The 23,026-nt window shown below is 41.0% G+C and overlaps 1 protein-coding gene and 1 long non-coding RNA gene across 3 annotated transcripts in view; one reads left to right on the top strand and one right to left on the bottom strand.

Annotated features, from left to right (window-relative positions):
• LOC144304316 (uncharacterized) overlaps positions 1-23,026 on the bottom strand; it is a 51,397-nt gene that overhangs the window by 20,473 nt on the left and 7,898 nt on the right. The window contains exons 2-4 of the long non-coding RNA XR_013371222.1: positions 16,125-16,186; positions 15,591-15,775; positions 9,857-9,940 (exon numbers count right to left, since the gene is read on the bottom strand). This is a non-coding gene — a long non-coding RNA (uncharacterized LOC144304316). The remainder of the gene's footprint in view (positions 1-9,856; positions 9,941-15,590; positions 15,776-16,124; positions 16,187-23,026) is intronic.
• Positions 3,473-23,026, top strand: part of PKD2 (polycystin 2, transient receptor potential cation channel) — a 53,994-nt gene continuing 34,440 nt past the window's right edge. For both annotated transcript variants that reach the window (XR_013371220.1, XM_077882806.1), the window contains exons 1-3: positions 3,473-4,115; positions 11,156-11,269; positions 21,959-22,092. Coding sequence is in view for 1 of the 2 variants with exons in the window: in XM_077882806.1 (XP_077738932.1) it covers positions 3,488-4,115; positions 11,156-11,269; positions 21,959-22,092 (876 nt within the window). In the remaining variant the exon portion in view is untranslated. The remainder of the gene's footprint in view (positions 4,116-11,155; positions 11,270-21,958; positions 22,093-23,026) is intronic.

Raw genomic sequence — 23,026 nt, forward strand, 5'->3', positions numbered from 1 at the left:
ATTCAGAACCACCTCCATCCCCCTCCAGCAGGAAATCAATTTCCCATATGAAAGGTATCCTTCCTCTACTAAGGAGTAAAAAAATATCCTTATCATCAGAGATAGGAACTTGAAAGCTGAGAAAGCTGCAGAAAAAAAAAAAAAAAACCAACCCTGAGATCATAACCTGAGCCGAAATCAAGAGTCAGATGCTTAACCGACTGGGCCACCCAGGCGCCAGACGCTCCTCTGTCTTAATTATGACAAATATCTTCATCTATTACAATAACTTATGCGGCAGTTTTTGTCACAACTGGATTATGAGCTTCTTAAGGCCAGACGCTCCCTGTCTAGCACAGAGGATTCTACAACAAATACTTCTGGAGTACCTGCTATGTGCCGGGCACAACACTATGAAAGATTGCAATCAGTGCAACAGGCCAAAAGCCCAGCCCTTAAAGAGCTTGCATTCCCTGTGGAATTGTTAGGGAGACTGCATGAACCTAGTCAGTTGTAATCATTTTCAGTCATGCTGTTAGATCTTTGGCTAAGACTGGGGTTTCTTAATTCTTCCTGTAGAGCTGTTTTTAACCTTCAGATGCCACCTTTTCTCTTCAGAGGGGCTAGGGGCCTTGGACTAGCTGATGCCCACGTGAAACTATTATTAAGTCACTGTTCAAAATACTATTTTCAGTTTTGTGATATTTGTTTCCCCCGGGATGTTTTGATTTTCCACAGTTCAACATTTAGAACACAGTTGATTACTCCTCATTTTGCCCATTTCTTCTTTGTTTTATCATTTTCTGCAAGTCCTACTTTTTTTTTTTTTTTTTAGCAAGTCTATAGTCCAGAGATGTATGGAAGAGAATACGGAATGGAAAAACAATAATATCAAGGAATAATAGAATTAATTTGATTACTATTTATTAGGTTCAAGTTCTGTGCTTTTACTATTCAGAGTAAGTAACATTATTATTTTAACAGAATATACAAGATAAAACACTATTGGGACATAACTTCAGGGAGTTATCTCATTGGCAAGTCTTAAATAACAATAGATGGGAGACTATAATTTAGTATTATAGGGAAGGAAAACTGTTCCTGTACCCTTCAAGGTCTTCCACCTGAACTTAGAATTAAATTTACATAAGACAGATTAATAAGGGGAGAAAAAAAAAACGCCAAAGTTTTATCATGTGCACATGGAGGCCTAATAGTGAAATTGAGACCTAAACAAATGACCAAGGAAGGCAGTTTCTATTTTTTAGGCAAAGAGACAATACATTTGTGAGGAATTGACAGGATAAAGAAACCAGATGTTTGGGAGTTTAATTAAGAATTCTAAGTGGAATTTGGGCTCAGGTAGTAGATTAGGAAAAACACTCCCTGTCTTTAAGAAACTCAAAGTCAAGTAAAGGACACAGATAACTAAATAGATAAACTGTAGAACTGATAATAGGTAGCCATGATTGCCTAAATAAAATCAGCCTGTTTTGAGTACAGAGGGAACCAACAAAGGATGCTGTCCGGGTGGATGCACAAGATGGGAAACTGCTAGAAAAGTAGACTGGGAGCTGTTATGGGCTGAATTGTGTCCCCCTCAAAAATTCCTATGTTGAAGTCCTAATCTCCAACAACTCAGAACATGACTATATTTGGAGACAGAGGGTTTTTTTTTTTTTAAGGTAACTAAGTTAAAGTGACCTCATTAGAATAGGCCAGAATCCAAAGACTGGTGTCTTTATGAGAAGAGACTAGCACACAGACATATACAAAGGACCACCCTGTGGAGACACTAGAGGAAAGCCACCATCTGCAAGCCAAGAAAAGAGACCTCAGGAGAAACCAATCCCGCCAACACCTTTTTTTTTTCTTTAAGATTTTATTTATTCATTCATGAGAGACACGCAAAGAGAGAGGCAGAGACATAGGCAGAGGGAGAAGCAGGCTCTTCTCTGGGAGCCCTATGTGCCACTCGATCCCACGACCCTGGGATCACGACCTGAGCCAAAGGCAGATGCTCAACCACTGAGCCACCCAGGTGCCCCCTCCTGCCAACATCTTGATCTCTGACTTTCAACCTCTAGAATTAAGAAAAAATAAAGTTCTGTTGTTGAAGCCACCCAGCCTGTGGCCATTCCTTTATGGCAGCCCTAGCAAACAAAAACAAGGGCAGATGAAGAAAATTTACTAACTCTACCTAAGGAGATTAAATTTTATCTTTTGAGCTGTTGGAAGCCCCCAGAGGTATCTAAGCATCAGCGTGACAGGAACAGCTTGGGTCCTGAATACAATTTGGGCACGCCCGACCTTGAAGTGGAGAATGGAGACGGAATGGACAGGTTTGCAGTTATAACGAAGAATCAGAGGAAACGCACACTAAGGGTCCTGGGCTAACTCACTGACAAGAGGGATGAGAAACAGAGATCAGAGAGCTGTGTGGGGCAGAAGTAACAAGATTTAGGGGCATGAGGTGTAGGAGAAGAATATAGAGAGATGAGGAGAAGCATGGCTTGGGAAGTAAGGAGAACAGCCATGAGTCAGCTTTCAACTGGCTGCAGAGGAGGTGACGCAGGCTTCAAAGAGGAGGGGAGTGGATATTTAATTTGGGATGGGGGATCCCTGGCTGGCGCAGCGGTTTGGCGCCTGCCTTTGGCCCAGGGCGTGATCCTGGAGACCCGGGATCGAATCCCACGTCGGGCTCCGGTGCATGGAGCCTGCTTCTCCCTCTGCCTGTGTCTCTGCCTCTCTCTCTCTCTCTCTCTCTCTCACTGTGTGCCTATCATAAATAAAAAAATAAAAAAAAAAATTAATTTGGGATGGCTGAAGTCTGAGACAATCGCAGAACGTCGCATTGCACGGGCTCGGTAGAGAGGGAACCACGAAGGTCTGGCCCCGGGGCTGACGAGGGACTGTGACTGAGGCCAGAGGGCAGGGGATGGGCTCACGCTCAGGGCACCAGCGGGCCCCGGGTTCCGGGACGGAATCTGTGCACGGTGCACGGTGGGTGGAGAGAGGAGCCGACCAAAGGTCAAAGAGACCACCCCCCCCCCCACAAAAAAAAGCAGAAGAGGGGACTAGGGAGCCGCCAAAGGCCAAGGACATCAGCATTAATAGTGGGTTCCTGGTTCCGCCAGCGCCCACCGTCTCCCAAAGTGGGTTTGTGTCTCCCTGCACTCGGGCAAATCGAGGCCGAAGGGGCCTGCGGCTAGCGGAGCAGGCGGCGACCGCCCCGAACTGCAGCGAGCCCCCGGGGCCGGGCCCCCTCCCCCTCTCCCCTCCCCCCTCCCCCGAGTGGAGCGCGCGCCCCCGCCCCCGCCCCCGCCCCCCGCTCCGCTCCGCTCGGGACCGCGCCGTCCGCGGGGCGGCGTCCTCGCACCCGGCCGGGCGCGGGAGGCGGGGCTGCGGGAGGCCGGGGGCGGGGAGCAGGAGGAGAGAACATGGCCTCTGCGGCGGGCTGCGCCGGCCGGGGCGCGGGGCGGGGGCGCGCCGGGCGCCAGTGACCGCGATGCGCAGCTCGAGCCGCGTGCAGCCGCAGCAGCCGCAGCAGCCCGGGGACCCGAAGCGGCCGCCCGCAGCCCGAGCCGCGGGCCCCGGACGCCTGCTGGCGGGCGGCGCTGCCGGGGGCGCCGGCCTGGCCGCTGCGGGCGGCCTCCGCGGGCAGAGGGGCCTGGAGGTGGAGGTGGAGATGGAGATGGAGCGCCTCCGGCAGGCGGCCGCGCGGGACCCCCCGGCCGGGGCCTCGGCGTCGCCCTCTCCCCCGCTCTCGTCGTGCTCGCGCCAGGCGTGGAGCCGCGACAACCCCGGCTTCGAGGCCGAGGAGGAGGAGGAGGAGGAGGAGGTGGAGGGGGAGGAAGGAGGCATGGTGGTGGAGATGGACGTGGAGTGGCGCCCGGGCAGCCGCAGGTCGGCCGCCTCGTCGGCCGGGAGCTCCGGGGGCGGCCGCGCCCGGGGCCTGGGGGGCTTCCGCGGCTCGGGCCCCCCGAGCGGCAGGCGGCGCCGGCGAGAGGACCCGGGCCCGCCGAGCCCCAGCCCGGCCGGCGGCGGGGACCCGCGGCACCGCCACCTCCCCCTCGCCCTGGACGGGCAGCCGCCGCGAGTGGCCTGGGCCGAGCGGCTGGTTCGTGGGCTGCGAGGTAAGAGCGAAGCGGGGCTCGGGGCGCGGGGCGCGGGGCTCGGGGCTCGGGGCTGCGGGCGCCGCGGGAGCCACCGCGCTCCGGGCTTTCCGGGGCGCCACCTCGCGGCGCCCTGGTGCCCCCGCCCGCCCCGCGAGCGCGAACCCCACCTCCGCTGCTTGCGCCCCACTTCCGGGACCCGCGGAGGCCCTCCACCGCGCCCGGGTTCGTGCAAACGTAGGGGTACCCCTCCTCGGAAAGATGCGTCGGCGCATTTCTTTTTACCTGTGGATTTAAGTGTCAAGCCGTATTAGGACGCAAGGGTGCCTCCGAAGATCCTCTTCTTGTAGGGGAGAAAGGAAGGAAAATTCAGACACAACTGAAGGAGATTGCAGCTGTAGATTGGGGTCGTCCACTGGTCTGGAAGCCCCGTGGCCCCTCATTCCATTCTGGAAAGGGTAACTGTAGTGTCACCCAAGTTGTGGGGCGAGTGTCATGGAGCTGTCACTGATACTGTTTTGGTGATGTGTGTGGTTGTTGGAGGGAGAGCAGGCTGTTGAGAACACCACAGTAGAATAAAATAATGTCCATGGAAACAGTTAATTAGCCATTGCTAATCTAGGCATTTTCCTAAAATAGTTGCAAAGAAAAAGTTACATTGTTTAAAAAACTTGGTAGTGTGTTTTTTAAATAGCTACATTCGTGTTCTTTGAAATTCTAACAGCCCGCTGAAGTCACCAGATACCAGCTGTGTGTACATGTGTCAGAGTTCAGTGCACCCAACTTTCCAAAGGCAGGAAAGGAATTTTCAAATTTGCCAGTGCCTGTTTAGAGGACACAGATTTTCCAGGAGCAGAGAGGATCGTGTTTTTGCAACGTTTTGTCTGAGGCATCCTTGGGAAAGAGTTGCATTTGCTTAGGAGCATTAAAATTATTTTAATCTCCACTCTTAAGAGTTTCCATTCTCACTTCTCTTGAAAGCTTCCCCTCCCTACTCTTCCCTATCAGATTTGCAAATCTTGTACAAAGAACCCAGGTGATAAGTCAGGGAATAATAATAAGTCATGATCCTTTTAACTCCGTTTAAGCATTTGATAACACATGTAGCCTTGTTTGAATAAACTTAATAATAGAATATAATGAAATGAAATATATATCTTTATTATATGAGTGTATATACAAGTGTATTTCTTCAAAAATTTTTTTCAAAAAATTTACAGTATATATATATATATATATATAAGCTTGTAGTGAACTTTTAGTCAAACTTTTTCAGTGGTCTAAATTAGTAGGAGAAGAGGCTTGGGAACTTGTTAATTTTAGAAAATTTTAGAATGAATTTTATTTTATTAAATATACTAAAATTTTAAACATATCACTTATTAAACAAGTGACATTTGTTGAACGATTTAGCAGCTGCTATGTTCTTTTTTTTTAATTAGCTGCTACTATGAAATTAGCACTGTACCAGGTGTTTCCCCGACCCCACAAAAAAAAAAAAAAAAAAAAAGGGAGGAAGAAAGAAAAAAAAACTGAAATAGCACCTTCATGAACCTTTTCCTATGGACAGAAACCAAGAAAAGTAAAATCAGTAACCATGAATGAGTTGTGACTTTTCCCCCTTATGGGATACCGACGACAAAAATCTTGCATGCATTATATAAGTAGTACCCTAGAATCAAAACAGAAAGTAATTTGCAATTTCTAAAGGTAGGAGAGATTACTCAAGCTTGGAGTGAGTGGTCAGGAGCTTCCCTGGAGGTCTTATGCCTTCATGATTTTATGCAACTCACTGAGATTTCCTGGGCCTCAGTTCCTCATTTGTAGAATGGAGGGCTTGAACCTGATCTCCAAAGTCTTTTCTAGCTTCAGTACACTCGGTGTTCTTTAATGACATACATCCAAGTTGGATACAAAGAGTCATTTTTGCTGTTTATAGATCTATCTCCTTAGCAGGAGTAAAATGATAAAGTAGTGTTTGAGGCCTGGTTATAGGAAACACTGTCCAGCCGAGGAATTGAGAATATATTCCTAAGTATTAGGAAGCAGTTGCAAATTTTTAACAGGACCAGAAACATGCAGAAAGGGAGTATCAGAAGGCAGTGTGCTGTGCAGGGAAGAGAGGCAGGAAGACCATGTAGGAGGCAGCCAGTGAAGAAGTGGTGAAGGTCTGACCCAAGGAGGTGGAGGATGGCTGAAGGATTTAAAGACTGTCCCTAAACTTAATGATATCCCCTATAATCTTGTTTACTTTTTTCTTAGCAAACCCTTTTTAGTGCAAAAATAAAATTTGACATTTTACACGAGTTATCAATTTTCTAAATTTCTAGAATTGAGTGTGTTCTATGGATGTATCGACTTGGTAAAATCATTTCCTGAGATTGTTACTTTAAACATCTATGCTTGGGATTTTGGGGTTTTGTTTTCCTGGAGAAATCCTAAAGTACTGGCTGTATTGGTCAAGGTGGGCTAAGCTGTTGTAACAAATAGATACCTCCTCTCCCATTCACTATGTTGTATCATCACTCTCCATTTCCAGAACTGTTTCATCATTTCAAACTGTTTTATATACCCATTACCACTATTCATTCCCCTTCTCTTGGTAACTTCTGTTCCACTTTCTGTCTCTGTGAATTTTTCTAATATAGGTACATCATATTAGTGGAATCATGCAGTATTTATCCTTTAGTGTCTGGCTTATTTCGCTTAGTGAAATAAGTATTTTCAAGGTTTATCGATGTTGTAGCATATATACAAATTTCATTCCCTTTGATAAGTGGATAATATTCCATTGTATGTATACAACACATTTTGTTTATCTATTTTTCAATTGATGAACGAATGGGTTGCTTCCACCTTTTGACTATTGTGACTTTCCTTTCGTTTTTAATCCAAACCTCACTCCATCACTTCTTCCCTTTCTTTTGTTTATTTGCACTATAATTTTGAACAAACAAGATTTTGTATTTCCATAGCTGTGGGGATTTTTTTTGAGGGAGAGTTGCTACTGTGGGATATGTGGCAAGGTTATGCCAGTAACAGAATTTGTGCATCAACAAACATTTGCGAGAGTTTCCTTTGTGGTGCGTACTGGGGATACAGAGATGAATAATATGAGGTCCGAACTCTAAAGGAGCTCAGTTTAGTAGGGGAAACAGGTGTAAGTCAATAATTGCAGTGCAGGGTCCCAGGGATGGGAAGGGCCCAGAGAGGAAAGGACCAGCTCTACTCAGAGGAGGTTCAGAGGAAGTGAACATTGGGTTAGTATTTTGAAGGATGAGGGGGGAATTGAAGGAGAGAAAATAGCAGAAGACAGACCTAGCAAGCCTGTAGCTTATTGGTACTTTTTCCTCTACAAAGTTAGAGCTCGTGGGGACTTTAAGAAGGGGGCTGATCTGGTCATCTGTCAAACTGCAGATGATCCTATCAAGAATGTAGAGAAAGCGGAGGATCGTGCTTGGTGGTGGGAGAATAGGCCAGAAGAGGGCTAGCTTGGAGACAAAGGCTGCAGCGAAGGCATGGGAGCTGGGTTAGAAGGAAGCTGGATGGCAGACAGTCAAGCCATCAGAATTGTGGACCAGCTCCATGTAAGGGAAGGGCCTGTCCTAGGATGAAACCCATGTTTCTGGCTTGATACCATCAACCCAAACAGGGCAAGTAGGTTTCTAGACAAAGAAAATATCTCAGTGTAGGGCATGTGAGGATGAACTGTCTGTGGAATACGCAGGTGGAACTGGCTGTAGGCTATGGCATCTGCTTGTCTGTGCCTCAGGAGAGGACTGACGAAGAATTTAAGATCCAGGAGTCAATAACATAGAAGGTAGCAGCTGAATATTCTATATTAAATGGGCCAATAATAGTAAAAAGTCACTTCCCTTTATAAAGATGGCCCTGCAAATTCAAATAAATATTTGGAAGGATTGTGTTTGTCTTCCTAGACAAGACCCACATGTGTCAGAGCACCAAAAAAACAAAACAAAACAAAACAACAAAAAAAAAAACCACCCAGAATTCTTTCATTATATAAATGCAATGAGAATGTGGTTGGGCTATTCACAGGGAAATCAAAGTTCATATGGATTTGGGTGTTTATACTGTTCTGAAATTGAGACTAGCTAGATGTCAGAAGTAGGACTTTTTTCAGAGTTGTACCTGTTTCTGGAGCTATAGACAGACCTCCTCCAAGTACTCTATGTGCTTTTAATTCCCAGAGCAATCCCACAAAGAGGTACTCTTATCCCATTTTCAGCTGAGGAAATGGAGGCTCATGACGATAGACGAGGTCTCACAGTTCATATGTGACCAAGCCCTCTACACAATTGATTCCAGAATTCCACGTTGTACCTTGTCATGATCAATGAGTCATGGGGGTTTAGTGTACTTCAGATGGGACAGGGTTAGTGGGAGGCACATGAGCCACACTGAATCTTTTAACCATGGAACTGAATTATTCAAGATGAAATGATTACAGTAGCTGGAATTAGTTTCAAATTGGGAAGGAGTGGGTGAGGGTTTAGATAATCAAGTTTGGTATTGAGCTGATAATTGTTGAAGCTGAGTGAGAGGTACTTAGGGCTTCATTATATCATTCTGTCATTTTTTTTTATATATTACAAAATGAAAATAGTTGTGGAAGTATTCCTGGGAGAGGAGGGGAGTCAATAACTTATATTTGAGACATCTTTTGCGTTTTGGATTATCCATCTCAGAGTTTCTCTATATTCATATTCATAAGTACCACTGCCCAGGGGAATATACACTGTTTACATGAAATACTCCAACTTTGGGCTCTGGCATTGCCCAAACAACTTCTTTAACATGAGAGAAGTTGGATATTGTTTGGTGTCCCCTTCATATCATATTCTCCCTAACAGCTGGAGACACTTTTCTGTACTGAGTGTGAGTGCCTGAAATGCTGGGCATGTACCGCCTCCACTGAGGACAATTATGGGAAAAGACAACAATTGATTTTGAAGAATGATGCCATTTTGGGTGTCAGCTGTGACTTTAACCGTTCTTTTTTTTTTTTTTATCAGCTCTGCTAAATATAGTCACTTATAGGTCAGCAATTTTTTCTATTTGTAAAAGTAGCCATTTCTCAGCCATCAGAATGTAAAGAGGTCCCTGGGTCCTCAGACAGACCTTACATATACACCCAGTGGGGAAATTGGATGAAATTTTGAGGAAGTAGATAGACTAATTAGGAAAAAGTCAATGGAATGCATAAAGTATATTATATAAAAATAGTACTAAGGGGACTTTGTTTCTTTTTATTTGAAATGTTTCATTTGAGAGCTCAAATTGCCATAGACCATTGCACGTTTAGCTTCAATAAAATTTGACGGGAGTTTGGTTTTTCTATTTATAGGTCAAGCAGTACCATTTGTAAATATTAAGAACCATGACTACTCCTTGGTTCACGATTGTTTATAAACCATGGGAAAGAGTGAAATCACTGACCAAGTGAGGCAAGACAACAGTCTTTCCTGATGATAAAGAGACCAGTAATCTCTACTTACATGTATATTTGAGACCTGGTCTTCAAATGAAATATAACCAAAGAAATAGTGTGATTGCATCCAGGGCTACTGAGCCTAATATTTGGCTGCCTCTGTGTTATTCTGAGTGGTAATTTTCCATGTCATCTAAATTTATAATAATTTTTAAATATGATAGAGTTTCAGTGAACAAACATTCTGCTTGCTGCATTTCTTCTGAGTGAGTAATTCCCTGACAACTACCAGATCTTGGCAGAAGCAAACCTGGTCATAAGTCATGCTCTACTTTCCGTGTGCTGAAACCTATGATGCGTAACACAGTGTCTTTGAATTCAGATGCTGATTTTCCTAAAGGAAATTTGGGAGAGAAAAAGAAAAGGAAATGAAATACTCAAATTTAGGAGTAGTATTAACATATTATTATTATAAGACTTAAAAAATACATAAACACTGGTGATGGAGTCCTCTCTATGGAGTAAAAGCCTAGACCATTTTTTCCCTGTTCTCTGTGTGGCTTGATGGTGGCTTAAGTGGCTGGGTGATTTTCAAGGATCAAAGGGGTTAAAGTCTGTGGAATAAAAGTATGAGGCAGGATGCTGGGGCCAGGTTGGCTGCCATTCATACCCGACCTAATCTAAGTGAAAGGATTGCGAAGTTTGTCTTTTTTGGAACACATGAAGGCTCTTCCAAGTAACCAGCAATGTGATTTTACCGCAGTGTTCATTAATGGGGGTTTTGGATGGCCACCATGTCTGCGCTGAGCGAGTCCAGAACTGCAGTAACTGCCTCCAGCAAGCTCACGGAGGGTTATGTCATCCCTGCTCAGCCAGCCCAACACTTTTTCCATCTGCTGAAATATGGAACATGGTTGCTGATTTTTTTCTTTCTCCAAAGAGAGAGAGAAGTTGGATGATGGTTGCTTTTAATTTAAAGATCATATGTTAATTAGCATTTTTTAAATCTGCTAAGCTAAGCACTAAATGTCTTAAAGGAGAAGGATGGGTACAGAGTAGCAAGATTTCATGCCACCATGCTAGAAGTTTGATGGATGTCTCCATAGTAAAATGATGCTCCAACCAGGCTTTCTTTTAATCAGGGGTGATCCAAAAGGTATCATGTGCCATTAAGTTACATCATGTCCTAACTAGGTTTAGTAATAGGATAATTGCCAGGTTGTGTCCTCTCCCATACAGGAAGAGCGGATGTGTGCACAGTTATTTAATATGTTCTTCTAGGGTGTCCTCATTTCCTATTCTCTTTATAAATTTTTACTAAAACATTTTCTGATGAGATTGGGAGTTTGGACAATGATCAGATTGCTGCCTTACGTTATGCACCTCTGGAGGAACAGTAGAAGATGATGCATTCTTAAATAAAAGACATTCCTGCTAAAACAATTTCTTAGTTACATTCAGAGCATGCAAAAAAAATAAATAAAGGAGAATCCCCCTTAAAGGTTTATTTATCTTACTGTTACTTATTACTATTTATTTTATGTTTTTTCTTTGCCATTCATGAGATTTTTTAAAATAAAATATCATATTTTTCATTATTTTTTTAAAGGTCTCTGGGGAACGAGACTCATGGAAGAAAGCAACACCAGCCGAGAGAAGTATCTTAAAAGTGTTTTACGGGAAATGGCCACATACCTCCTTTTTCTCATAGTCTTGTGCATATGTAAGTACGACATTTCTTCCTACTCAAGGAGAGGTTTTAAAAATATTTGACCTGTCAAAACCATAATTGAAAGGAATTGTATGTGCATCAGAGGGGTTCATTCAGAAGCTTTCCATTTTCAGTTTTCGTTTAGAATCTGGTAAAGCTCTCTTCTCCCCTCTGGTAAACATTGATTAAAATTCAGCATTATCTGATTGATCAGTTCATTGTCAGTCATGACCATTTTCACTATGAGATGCATGTGGTAACCTGCCAGATAGCAAGAAACCAAGTAAAAGGACTTTTGTGTTAGATTTCCTGATAAATACACTCTCATCACTTTTACATCAATTAACGGAAAGTCTATGTAAGAATTATTTTCAGCAAAATGACTTTCCATGTTTAACAAATTCAGGAAATACAAATAATGTCAGCTAACATAACTTTTATGAAGATATATATATAAATATATTTTTAGTCCCAATCTTTTGGATCTGGATGTGTTTGTTTTATAGGTTCCTTTGTTCAATTCATAATGCCTTCCAAATCTTCAGTGATCACCGGCCTTCACTCTACAGGAAACTTACTGCAGACCCGTCTCTTTCTTCTTCCCCTCTTCTTTTAGGATGTCTGAGCATCCTCTGGGAGAGGAGGGGAGTCAAGCCTTAGACAAGACAAGTCTTAGGAGCCATTTGCTTCAAAGTCCAGAAAGTCACAGACAATGGATTTATCTTCTGAATCAAAGGGTGTTGGATGATGGGAGTTCTGTCGTGTTCTCTCCAAAGCCCTTTATGAGAACAGACAAGGAAGGAGCTTTATGACAACCAGGACCTCTTACCATACTCCTGGAAAGGACTTCATTCCTATAGTGTATACTTAGAAATGCTTAAAAATTACCACCAATCTTGAAAAGAATCCCCTTCTTTGTATATGGAGAGAATCAAAATTTAATCAATGATTTAATAAGGCCATTTTTATTACATTAAAATTGACCACCTTGAATTTAATTGACTAAGTGCAAAGAGCTTCCTTAAAAACATTTTTAGGGCAGCCTAGGTAGCTCAGCGGTTTAGCGCCGCCTTCAGCCCAGCGCAGTGATCCTGGAGACCCGGGATCGAGTACCATGTCGGGCTCCCTGCATGGAGCCTGCTTCTCCCTCTGCCTGTGTCTCTGCCTCTCTCTCTCTGTGTGTGACTATCATAAATTAAAAAAAAAAATTTTTTTTTAAATGTATTAGGGATCCCTGGGTGGCTCAGCGGTTTAGCGCCTGCCTCTGGCCCAGGATGTGATCTTGGAGTCCCGGGATCGGGTCCCTATATCGGGCTCCCTGCATGGAGCCTGCTTCTCCCTCTGCCTGTGTCTCTGCCTCTCTCTGTGTCTCTCATGAATAAATAAATAAAATCTCTTAAAAAAAAAAAAAGTATTAGATTTATAAAAACAATTAAAAAACACTCATGTAAGTTAAACATAAAGGATTGAGGAATCATTTAAGTATCAATATTTATAATTTTAAGAAATTGAATGTCAATTTATATACTATCCCCACAGAAAGTTTTTTATTAATACTAGTCAGCTCTTAATGAGCTTTAACAGGGAATGATTTCTTTTTGCATTTTCTGAGACTTTGCCAATCCAAGTGGGAACTTGAGAATAAAAGAAGGTTTTTAAGTTAGAATGTATGTATGTGTGAATAACATCCATTTTCTTGATTTTTTTTTGTTATTTGTTGAGGAAGGAATGTCATTACTTTTTATAACATTCTAAGATAGAAATCCTGAAAAAAGTAGTAAAGATCTATTCATTATATTAAAAGTTGTATAGCCAGAGATGTGATCTTTTTAATTGTTATGTTCTAAGCTGTTAGAGCTTTGAATACTGAAGTAGAATTTGTTCCCTGCATAGCCGCTTAAATATTAAACTACAGTGGCCTTAAATATTAACAGATTGATTAGAATCATTATTAAGTTTTTTTCAAGCATGACATAGACACATACATACATAAATATTTCTTATACAAAATATAAGTACCCCTATAGGGAAGTCTAGGTTTTCAGTGCCCCCCCCCCCCCAAATTACTTGAGCATCAGAATCACCAAGAAGAATTTTTAAAAATTACAGTTTGCCCAGATCTGCTAAATCAGAGCTTTCCAGATTTGGGCCGGGAAAGCGAGTTTTCAGATGTACTGACAAATTTGAGAACTAGGCCAGATAAATAAACTGAATAGCTGGAATTATCTAGGAAACATGCCTTGAGTCATATAATTAGTATTTTCTCATTTACTTTAGAATTTTTAAAGCTTTTTGTTCTTTTTCACACTAATCACTTTTATTTTCTTGTATCTGGAGCTACATATTTTACGTAGGTAAAGTTTTATTTTCAGAGTATTGTAGAATCTCTGGTTAAGAAGGGATCTTAGCAACCATATGATCAAATCTCCACTGAATGCTAAAACTCCCCCTGCAGCTTCCTTACCAAATGGTCAGTCCTCCTGTGTCTGATTGAGCAAGCGTTCCAAGTTAAGGGACTTCTTTGAAATAGTTCATTTCATTTTGCTCTGGCTATGTTAGAAAGTTCTTCCTTACATGAAGCCATGTCTATCCTAACTTCCTTTCTTAGTTCCTGCCTCCAGGCCCATCTATCCCAAGCACCTTTTCCATGTTCGTCTCCAATTTAGCCCATCAGAAGTTTGGTGACAGACATTTAGCCTCCCTTAAGTCTTCTCTAGGTTAAACCTTTCTGGTTCCTTTAACTGTTGGTCATGTAATTTGAGTACTCACATGACAGAAACTTCCTCCAGCACATGTTCTGTTTATCATGTCCCTTTGAAAGCAAAGTAGGAGCCTCATGAGCAAAGAGTAGAAGAGTGAGGCCATGGGTGTCCTCAGTCAGATACAAGTCTGTGGTTCATGCATCCTCCCATCACCTGATTTTTCACATAAATCATTCCTCAGTCTCTTCACAAAAAAACATAAATCACTGTGTCCCCCATCTAGCATTTGAACACTTTTTCCTGGAACACAGTTGAGGACTTCCCTTTCAGCTATGTTAAATTTCATCTCATTTATTCTGTCCATTGAAATTATTTTGGTTCTAGATTCATTCATGTATCAGCTATTCCTCTTGACTTCACTGAATCAACAGAATTGATATAACCCATGTCTTTATCCTGATTAATTAGCAAATCAAGAAAGATTGGTCTAAGAACATCATCTATTAGTCAAAGCTCTCTGAGTGGAGTTCACTGAATTATATTATCATCTAGCTCAGAATGTTCAAGAAATAGGATAATAAAGACTTTTTCAAATGCCTATCTGAATAACTCCACCATCTTCTACCATCAGCTGTGGACCAAATTAAAAATGAACTGAGGATAGGCAGACATGATTTGCTCCTACCAAAGCCTTACTGGCTCCTAGTGATTAAGCTCTTTCCCTTTGCTCAAAAACCATCTTTTTAATTACTGGTTTTTAAATCTTGCCAGCAGTATCAATATCAAATGACCAGAAATATCAAACATTACTGTGTGGGTAAATGAGATAATGTACTTAACCATATGCCTTGCATATCGGAAGCTCTCAATATGAAGTAGATGGGGTTCTGGAAGGCAGTTGACATACTAGGGAACATACAGATTTTTTTACATCAACAGATATCTGGGTTCAAATCCCAGCTCCACTACTTACATAATAGGTGAGCTTGAGCAAGTTATTTAATCTTTCTGAACCCTTGTTTTCTCATCTGTAAAATACTTATTTTGAAAGATTTTGTGAGGCACCTGGGTGGCTCAGTCAGTCAAACATCTGCCTTTGGCTCAGGTCATGATCTCAGGGTCCTGGGATTAAGCCCTCCGCATGGCAGCAGGCTCCCTGCTAAGCAGGGAGTCTACTTCTCCTTCTCCCTCTGTGGCCCCCTCCCCACAGTTTCTCTCTCTTTCTCAAATAAATAAATAAATAAATAAATAAATAAATAAAATATTTAAAAAAGAAAAGAAAGATTTTGTGAGGATTGGGAATAACACACCAAAAGATCCTAGGATACTATCCTGTCATAGAAAAAATAATAAGAACGAAATTCTTCCCAGAGATAGTTGACAATGGCTGAATTGTTTCATCAGCAGTTTCTAAGAACTATAGGTTCTAATTGGGGATTCATATGGAGCAGCTGAGTGCTCATCAAGAGCTATTTTCCATCTTACCAGTGTTAGTTCTAAGCCCCTATGTCTTTAAAAGCAGTCTACTTAACCCAGAGGAGAGAACTAGATAATCCCACTTTCTCTGTAATTTAGAATTTATTCTTACTTGAAATCTAAGGTTGCTATGAATTCCTCATCAAAATACTTACTTGAATATGGGTTACTGTTATAAGTAGTAACTATTTCTTTGTGTGACTTAGATGCTAAACTTAAAGGAGATAAATAGTAGTATTAAGGATCTTTGGAAAAGACCAAATAAGTCCAGTGAATCTATGATAAAAATACATTTGCTTCTTCTTTTTCTTCTGCTCTCTCTTAAAATTTCTCAAATTTCCTGTTTAAACATAATAATGGAAATCATAAAAGTTAGTTGAGTTAGCACCATAGAAACGTATTTCTATGTTAAAGAAATAGACAAAATTAAAAGGCAGAAAACAATTCTAAAGAATATTTCTAAGAAATATTACAAAGGATTAATAGTTTAATACATGTGTAACCCACAAAGCACTGAGAAAAATACCAAGGCCTCAGTAAATAGTACAGAGTAGAAAATATAACATATTTCACAAATAGAAAATGTAATCAATTAATGTGAGAAAGTCTTTAACTAGTATACAAAGAAGTAATGAAACTGGAGAAATGAACAACAGCATGATATACCCTAGGACAGGAAGAGCTCTTACAAGAGGAAATCTATGTGTCTCCATTTCTTTATCTCTGGAAGCAGGAGGCTTTGCTTTGTATTCTAAAAAAAAGAAGTAAATAGAATCAAATCAACAGGTTGAATACCTTAAACTTACACAGCATTACGTATCAGTTATTCCTCACTAAAAAAGAAATGAAGATTTTATTTTACTTCTAAAAATCTTGCGGAGATGATTGTCTAACCTAAAGATTGTTTTCCTAATTACAAGAGAATTCACGCAGTTTAATTGTTGATAAGTAGGTCAGGGAAGTGAAAGTCTGTGGGTTAATCATCAAATTGGTGGGAAGCTAATTCAGTTTCCGTTGACAAACATTCCAACAGCTTCCCACAGCAAACACGGTCGGTCTTAAGACCACAGGTTGCAAGTCCATGGAAAGTAACTGTTACAGACTGCCTATGGTCAGAAAGCTCCCTGTCCTTTTCAATTAACTGAACAAAACTACAATGATAAGAAATGTGTGTTCTTGCATAAATATTAATTTAAACGTGGTCTGTTCTCCCATGTGCAGAGCTTTCTCTTCTTTATGTCTTTATGATAACACATGTAAATATTATATATCTTTCTCTCCTGTTTTAAAAAAGATAAGGGCAGCCCAGTTGGCTCAGTGATTTAGCGCTGCCTTCAGCCCAGGGCATGACCCTGGAGACCCAGGATCGAGTCCCATGTCAGGCTCCTGCATGGAGCCTGCTTCTCCCTCTGCCTGTGTCTCTGCCTCTCTCTGTCTCTGTGTCTCTCATGAATAAATAAATAAAATCTTATTTAAAAAAATTAAAATAAAAATAAAGGACAAGGTAATAGCTAGCTCAGTATGGGCATTCACAATACCATTTATGTCACCAGACTTTAGCCCTTAGGTTTCCATCAAAATGTCACTTCAAATTTTAACCAAAATTTCCTTCAAATTTTAACCAAATCTAGATTAAAATATTTGGAAGTTTTAATCAGTTTAATTCATCTCTTGTGTATTCTCACTTCTACCTCTTGAAAAGCCTCAGCAGAGTTGCTTAGGGACCTCTTAATTGCCAAATTTTATGGGCTCCTTTCAGGCTTTTTCTGGCATTTGGTCCTATGGCAATGGCATTTGGCTTTCTAGAAGCTTCTCTTTGGCTTCCAGGAATCTTTCTCTTCCTGTGTTTCTCCTTGCTTTATTCACTTCCTTAGTTTTTTTTCTTAATGAAACATTTAGCCAGTCTATTCTCTGTGATTGTGTCTTTGGCTTTCTCTTCAGGTGATCTTTTCCAGAGCTTCAACTGGTACTTTGACTCCAGATTCCCCCTAGACCTGGCTCATGAACTACAAACCTTGTGCCAAATTCTACCAGGCCTCTCCACTGATATATCTCCCAGACATCTCATCTCTAACATTCCTAACCCTGGACTCATCATTCTCCCCATCCAAACTTACTTCACTCATGTTCTCTCTCTGGCTAATGTTAACATCACCCACACGATGCCTCTCTCCAAAGCTGGGCATCATTCTAGATGCTTTCCCTCATTCTTCTCATGGGATCATTCCACTTAATTCTTGCTCTTTAGTGCCTCTCAAATCTGCCTTCCTTCATACATCACTATTATCCCTATTTTAACCTTTATCATCTCTATCCTGGATTATTCATGTATTCATTCATTTAACTGTTCAGTAATTTAATTAAAAACAGATTGAGGCCCTGCCCTTAAATGTGGAAGTAATATGAAAGAAGACATTTGAGGAAGAGATTCCCCTACAGAGAAGGCCTCTCTGAGGCCTAAATCAAGAGTGAGAGCCAGTCAGATGAAGAAAGAACTGCACGAGTGAAGTTTCTGAGGCAGGAAAGAGCTCAGAACGTTCCAGAAGCTGAGTGAAGACAGTTGTTAGAGTACCATCAGATGAGGATGGAAAGAAAGGCAGTTAGAGGTTAGACCCTATAGGTTTGTTAGGCTTTGGTTAGCAGTTTATAGAGGGAAGCTACGGTTTTAAGGAAGGGAGTGACAAGATTTGTTTAAATTTTAAGAAGCTGACTCAATGCCATTAGACTGAAGATTGGTTGGGATCTAATACCTGGACTTTTTTTTTTTTTTTTTTTAAGATTTTGTTTATTTGACAGAGCACAAGCAGGGGGAGAGGCAGGCAGAGGGAAAGGAAGGAGCAGCTCCTCACTGAGCAGGGAGCCCCACGTGGGGCTTGATCCCAGGACCCTGAGATCATGAGCTAGGCTGAAGGCAGATGCTTAACTGACTGAGCCACCCAGATGCCCGAATACCTGGACTTTTAGTAGCACTCCCAGGCACTACTTCCAGACTGCTGTCTCTGAAACCAGATTAACCCAGGTCACTCTTCCATTTAACATGCTATAATCACCTCACTTTCAAGATAAAGTTTAAAATCCTGACATAATCAAGTGCACTTCATTATACCATCTTTGCCTCTTCCCATCTGCCACTCCCTGTGAACACCTGTTACTTAAACCATATCAAACCACTGTGAGTCTCAGAAAGCCCTTGGCGTAGGCTTTCTCCTCTTGGTCTATTCAGTTCTTCCTCAGCCCTCAAGATCAGCGCAAGAGGCAGATCCATCGAGAAACCTTTATCCACTACCCCTCTCCCTGAGCTGTGCTGGTGTCCCAGGCCTACCTCTATCACTGCACTCCTCACCCTAGATTGTCAGACTAGTTCGTTCAAGTCTCTTCAAATATCTGTTCTTATTTCATCTCTACCATGTTGCTATGAGGATGTGGTACAGCACAGAGCTAGCAAAGAATTTTGGTTTTCTGGTCAGGATGATGGCTTTGCTTTGTGGCAGATGGCCTTGGAATACTGGATTCTACTGTCTTTACATCTGATGTATTTATATTTGTGTGGCAGTTTTGATTTCCTCTTTGGTCCAAGAGTTATTAAGAGAAAACAGGTTTGTTTGTTTTTTTTCATTTTTAGATGGTGTGGCTTTATCTCTGTTTGCTTAATCCTTTTAAAATTAATTTTCTGAAAAAAATTAAATTAATTTTCTGCATTTGTGATTTTTAAAACATTGCTGTTTTGGTTTTCATGGGGGATTTTTTGTTATTTTCCATGTTTCTGTTTGTCTTGTTATATTGGAAAATTCCTTGCTTTTTATTATAAGGATTTGAAGTTTTTATAGTACAGTCTTCTTTATTTGTTTTTAGTCTTTGAGCCTTCATTTTCTTCAGCAATATTAAGGGTAAAATAGTATCCATTGCCTATTTTGAAATCAAGCATGTGTTTAAGACAGCTTTATTTATATTACATGCTGATTAGTTGGTGATGTGTGATATTTTTTATTCTGGCTTATTTTATGAAAAAGGGAACTTGGAAATGAAGACAGTGATTATATGGTAGAAGATATGTATACACATAGGACATATCTGTCCTTTACATTATATTTTTTAACATTCTCTTCCTTTCTGTTCCTCATTTAAGGTTATCTTTTTATACTGTAGTTTTTTTCTTCATGAGTCAGATCATTTAAAGAGTGAATGAATGCCACCTTCCAAGTGTGCTTTCTCCATCAAGAACTGAAAAGAAAATGATGTAACAGTCTTGTATTTCTATTGCATTTGACATTGTGCAAAATGTCTTCACATACATTTCTCCCATTGAACTATGCAAAAGCCCTAGATGTTATTATACCCACTTTCTTGTCAATGAAACTCAGCTCAGAGAAATTATTTGTCTGAGATCCCAAGACACTGAGACAGATATTCAAGATGAAGCAAAGCGGAAACCCAAACCCAAATCATTCTGCTTCCAAATCCCAGGGGTCTTAGCTACCCCCTACATGGACTCATGGTTTAGGTGATTGCTGGAGTGTACGGAGCTGTCACTCAAAGCTATCCCATGGAGTAGCCTAGGACCTGGCACAAGGAAGGGCTGAGTTACTATTTGCTGATTGAATGTGCTGGAGTAATCATCCCTTTAAAGCTAGGTGACATTATTTCTCTAGATGTCCAACAGATGGTGCTCAATAGCCAAGGGAAGGCATCACTTTCCTTTTACTGAAGCCATGAAATTTCATACAGGTCCTGATAATTTCAAAAGCACTTGATATTAAAAATATAGGAAAACAAAAGAGTTATAATTCTTAATCTGTGGCTAAAATATTTATGCACATATATAACTAGCATATTTATAAATCTTAGATCACTTGTCATAATTCTTTTTAAAACAAACCCACAGGTAAAAAAATTTGAGAATCCTTTATATTAATTAATCCAAAGCAAATTCTAATTTCAAGTTAATTGTTAATTTCAACTTAATAATTGCTTATTCAGTTTTGGGGATCCTTCACTACTCCTTTTGAGCATCATATCAGTTTTGTTCCCTCAAATGTCTCTGGATCCACTGAAAGCTTTCGTGGAGTTCATTGTACCTTGTCCACCCCTCAATGGGTGCTAGGTGAGCATTGCTATTCTCAGGGAAACTTAGTAGTTTCTCTTCTTGAGGACAGAGGTCATACCTTGCTTATCTTCATAAGCACTTTGTCTCATAAATGTGAATGGATTACAAGTCTAAACCCTTATCTCTGGCCCAGTATAGTTTTGAGAAGTGGCAGGTCCTATAACACTTGAGAGGAATGTTCTAGTTTGCAGGTCATGCGAGGACAGGTGAGGGAAATAAGGAGACCAGAAAATGTTCCTTCCCTTCCAGATAAAGCACATAAGCCTTGTGACTGTATATTTATTAATCCATTGACTGCTTGAGGTGGACTCTAAAACACACTTGTGTTTGAATCACTATTATCTACTTCTCTTTTTAAATCATCTTGATTTTCTATGCTGCTCAATGGGGAAGGAAACTATGTGAAGACGAGGTTCTACTAAATAGCACTTAATCCCCAAATCATTTAATACAAGGTTTTAAAATGCGTTTTATGAAGCCTGAAGATTATTACAGTCAGCTAAGTGTTTATCACCTGCTAAATGTTGAGAACTATGGTTAAAAGAAGTGTAAAACTTCTGTGGTCAAAAAAAGTATAAAGAGAAGCGTTTCCCCTTGAAGCTTTTCATCAGTTAGTTATAGGAATTATAGCATATTGCACATGCGGTCATCAGAGTCCAGTGTTAAGACAACCCTCATTAAAATGCTGAAAATTTTAATAGATGTGTTATAGCAAGCTGATGAAGGAGGAAGAACTATCATTATTGGACATTTAAGTTTTAGCCACTGTACTGGGTAATTTTTAGTTACTATTTTTATGTAAGCACCAGAAACTCTCATGGGATAGCTAATTATCCCTGTCCTACTGAAAAGGAAACTGAAGCTCAGAAGGTTAAGCAGCTCAGGGGCCTGGGTGCTCAGTCAGTTAAGCATCCAACTCCTGATTTCAGATCAGGTCTTGATCCTCAGGGTCACAAGTTCAAGACCCTACTTGAAAAGAAAAGAAAAAAGAAAGGAAAAGAAAAGAAGGTTTAAACAGCTTGCACAGGTCACACAGTAAGGAGTAAGCCAAGATGCAACATCTGATCTCCTTGTGACCTACTAAGCCTATAAATTATCTTCCCTAACTGCTGCTAGGACCATTTAGAATGGCTGATGTAATTGGCAGATCTTCATGGAAGGGGTGTGGCTTGATGTCAAGTAAAGGTGCTTGATCTTAACTTGATGCTCTGTAGTAAGCCAGCTTTGTTTCACATAAACGAATATTATTTCTTTTATAGGCCCGAGGGCTAGGGAGAGATCCTAGAAGAATGATAAAGGCAAAGAAGGCAAGGGACACAGCAGAATGTTTGTGACTACCTGCCCACCCACTGAGAGTGTGGGAGTGAGTATGTGTGCAAATGCCACTTCAGGGTTCATGTGGCTTCTTCTATGTTCCAGTGACCTATGGGATGATGAGCTCCAGTGTGTACTACTATACCCGGATAATGTCACAACTCTTCCTAGACACCCCAGTGTCCAAAACAGAGAAAACAAACTTTAAAACTCTTTCTTCAATGGAAGACTTCTGGAAGGTATTTGCAAATGACTTTCAAAGTACCTCTATATCACTGAAAATTGTTCATTTGGTTTCATAAATTCACGTCAGCAGTATCTATAGGACCAACTATGTGCTTCACACTGTGAGAGATGTAGGTTATGATGGGCTGTTAGAAATTATGGTTCTATTGAGAACCTTGTGTGTCCCTTGCCCCATGCTGAGTGTTACATACCTCACTTTTTTTAATCCCATAGTAACCATACAAGGTAAGTGCTAATATTATGCCCTGGTGGTAGATGAGGAGATAAAGATTCAGCATGCTTACAGATGGTTAGGGAGTAAGAAAAATTGACTTGTTTCTAACCTGACTGGCCTTTTCTCAGCCTAGCCTATAATTCAGTCATCCATGATTCAGATAATATCTGTTGAGTATCTCCTAGGATATATAGCCCATAAGGGCAAAATTTGGTTGTTTTGTCTTGCTTTGTTTTTTGTCTTTTGTCTCTTTGTTGATGATGGCATGTACCCCAGAACAGCACCTGATCAAGGCAGGCACATTCTTTCAGAGATCTCTAATGTGAAATTCAACCCAACCCCTTCCCAAATCATCACACAATCCAACACAGTAACCGAGGATAAACTATGAGTGATACCAAAGGAGAAATGTTAAACTGATCTGGGAGGTACGGTGCTCAGAACCTAAGAAAAACAGAAGAGCAATTAGAGAGGAAAGAATTGTTTCTTCCTGCAGAGATGCTTTCTAAAACTCTTCCTAAGCCCTGGGATCAGAGCTGGTGGTTGTAAAGATAGAGGAAACTGGACCATATGAACCCATTAATACTGATGCCTCAAAATACTTGGCATCCAAAATCACATTAGTAAAATGTGAATCTCTCCCCTCTGTTCAAGCAAATCAATCCATGTCTACTGATTGTCTGTTAAGGATAAGACACTGAGAAACAGCTACT

The sequence above is a fragment of the Canis aureus genome, chromosome 33 (genome assembly GCF_053574225.1).
Source record: "Canis aureus isolate CA01 chromosome 33, VMU_Caureus_v.1.0, whole genome shotgun sequence".
Lineage (NCBI taxonomy): Eukaryota > Metazoa > Chordata > Mammalia > Carnivora > Canidae > Canis > Canis aureus.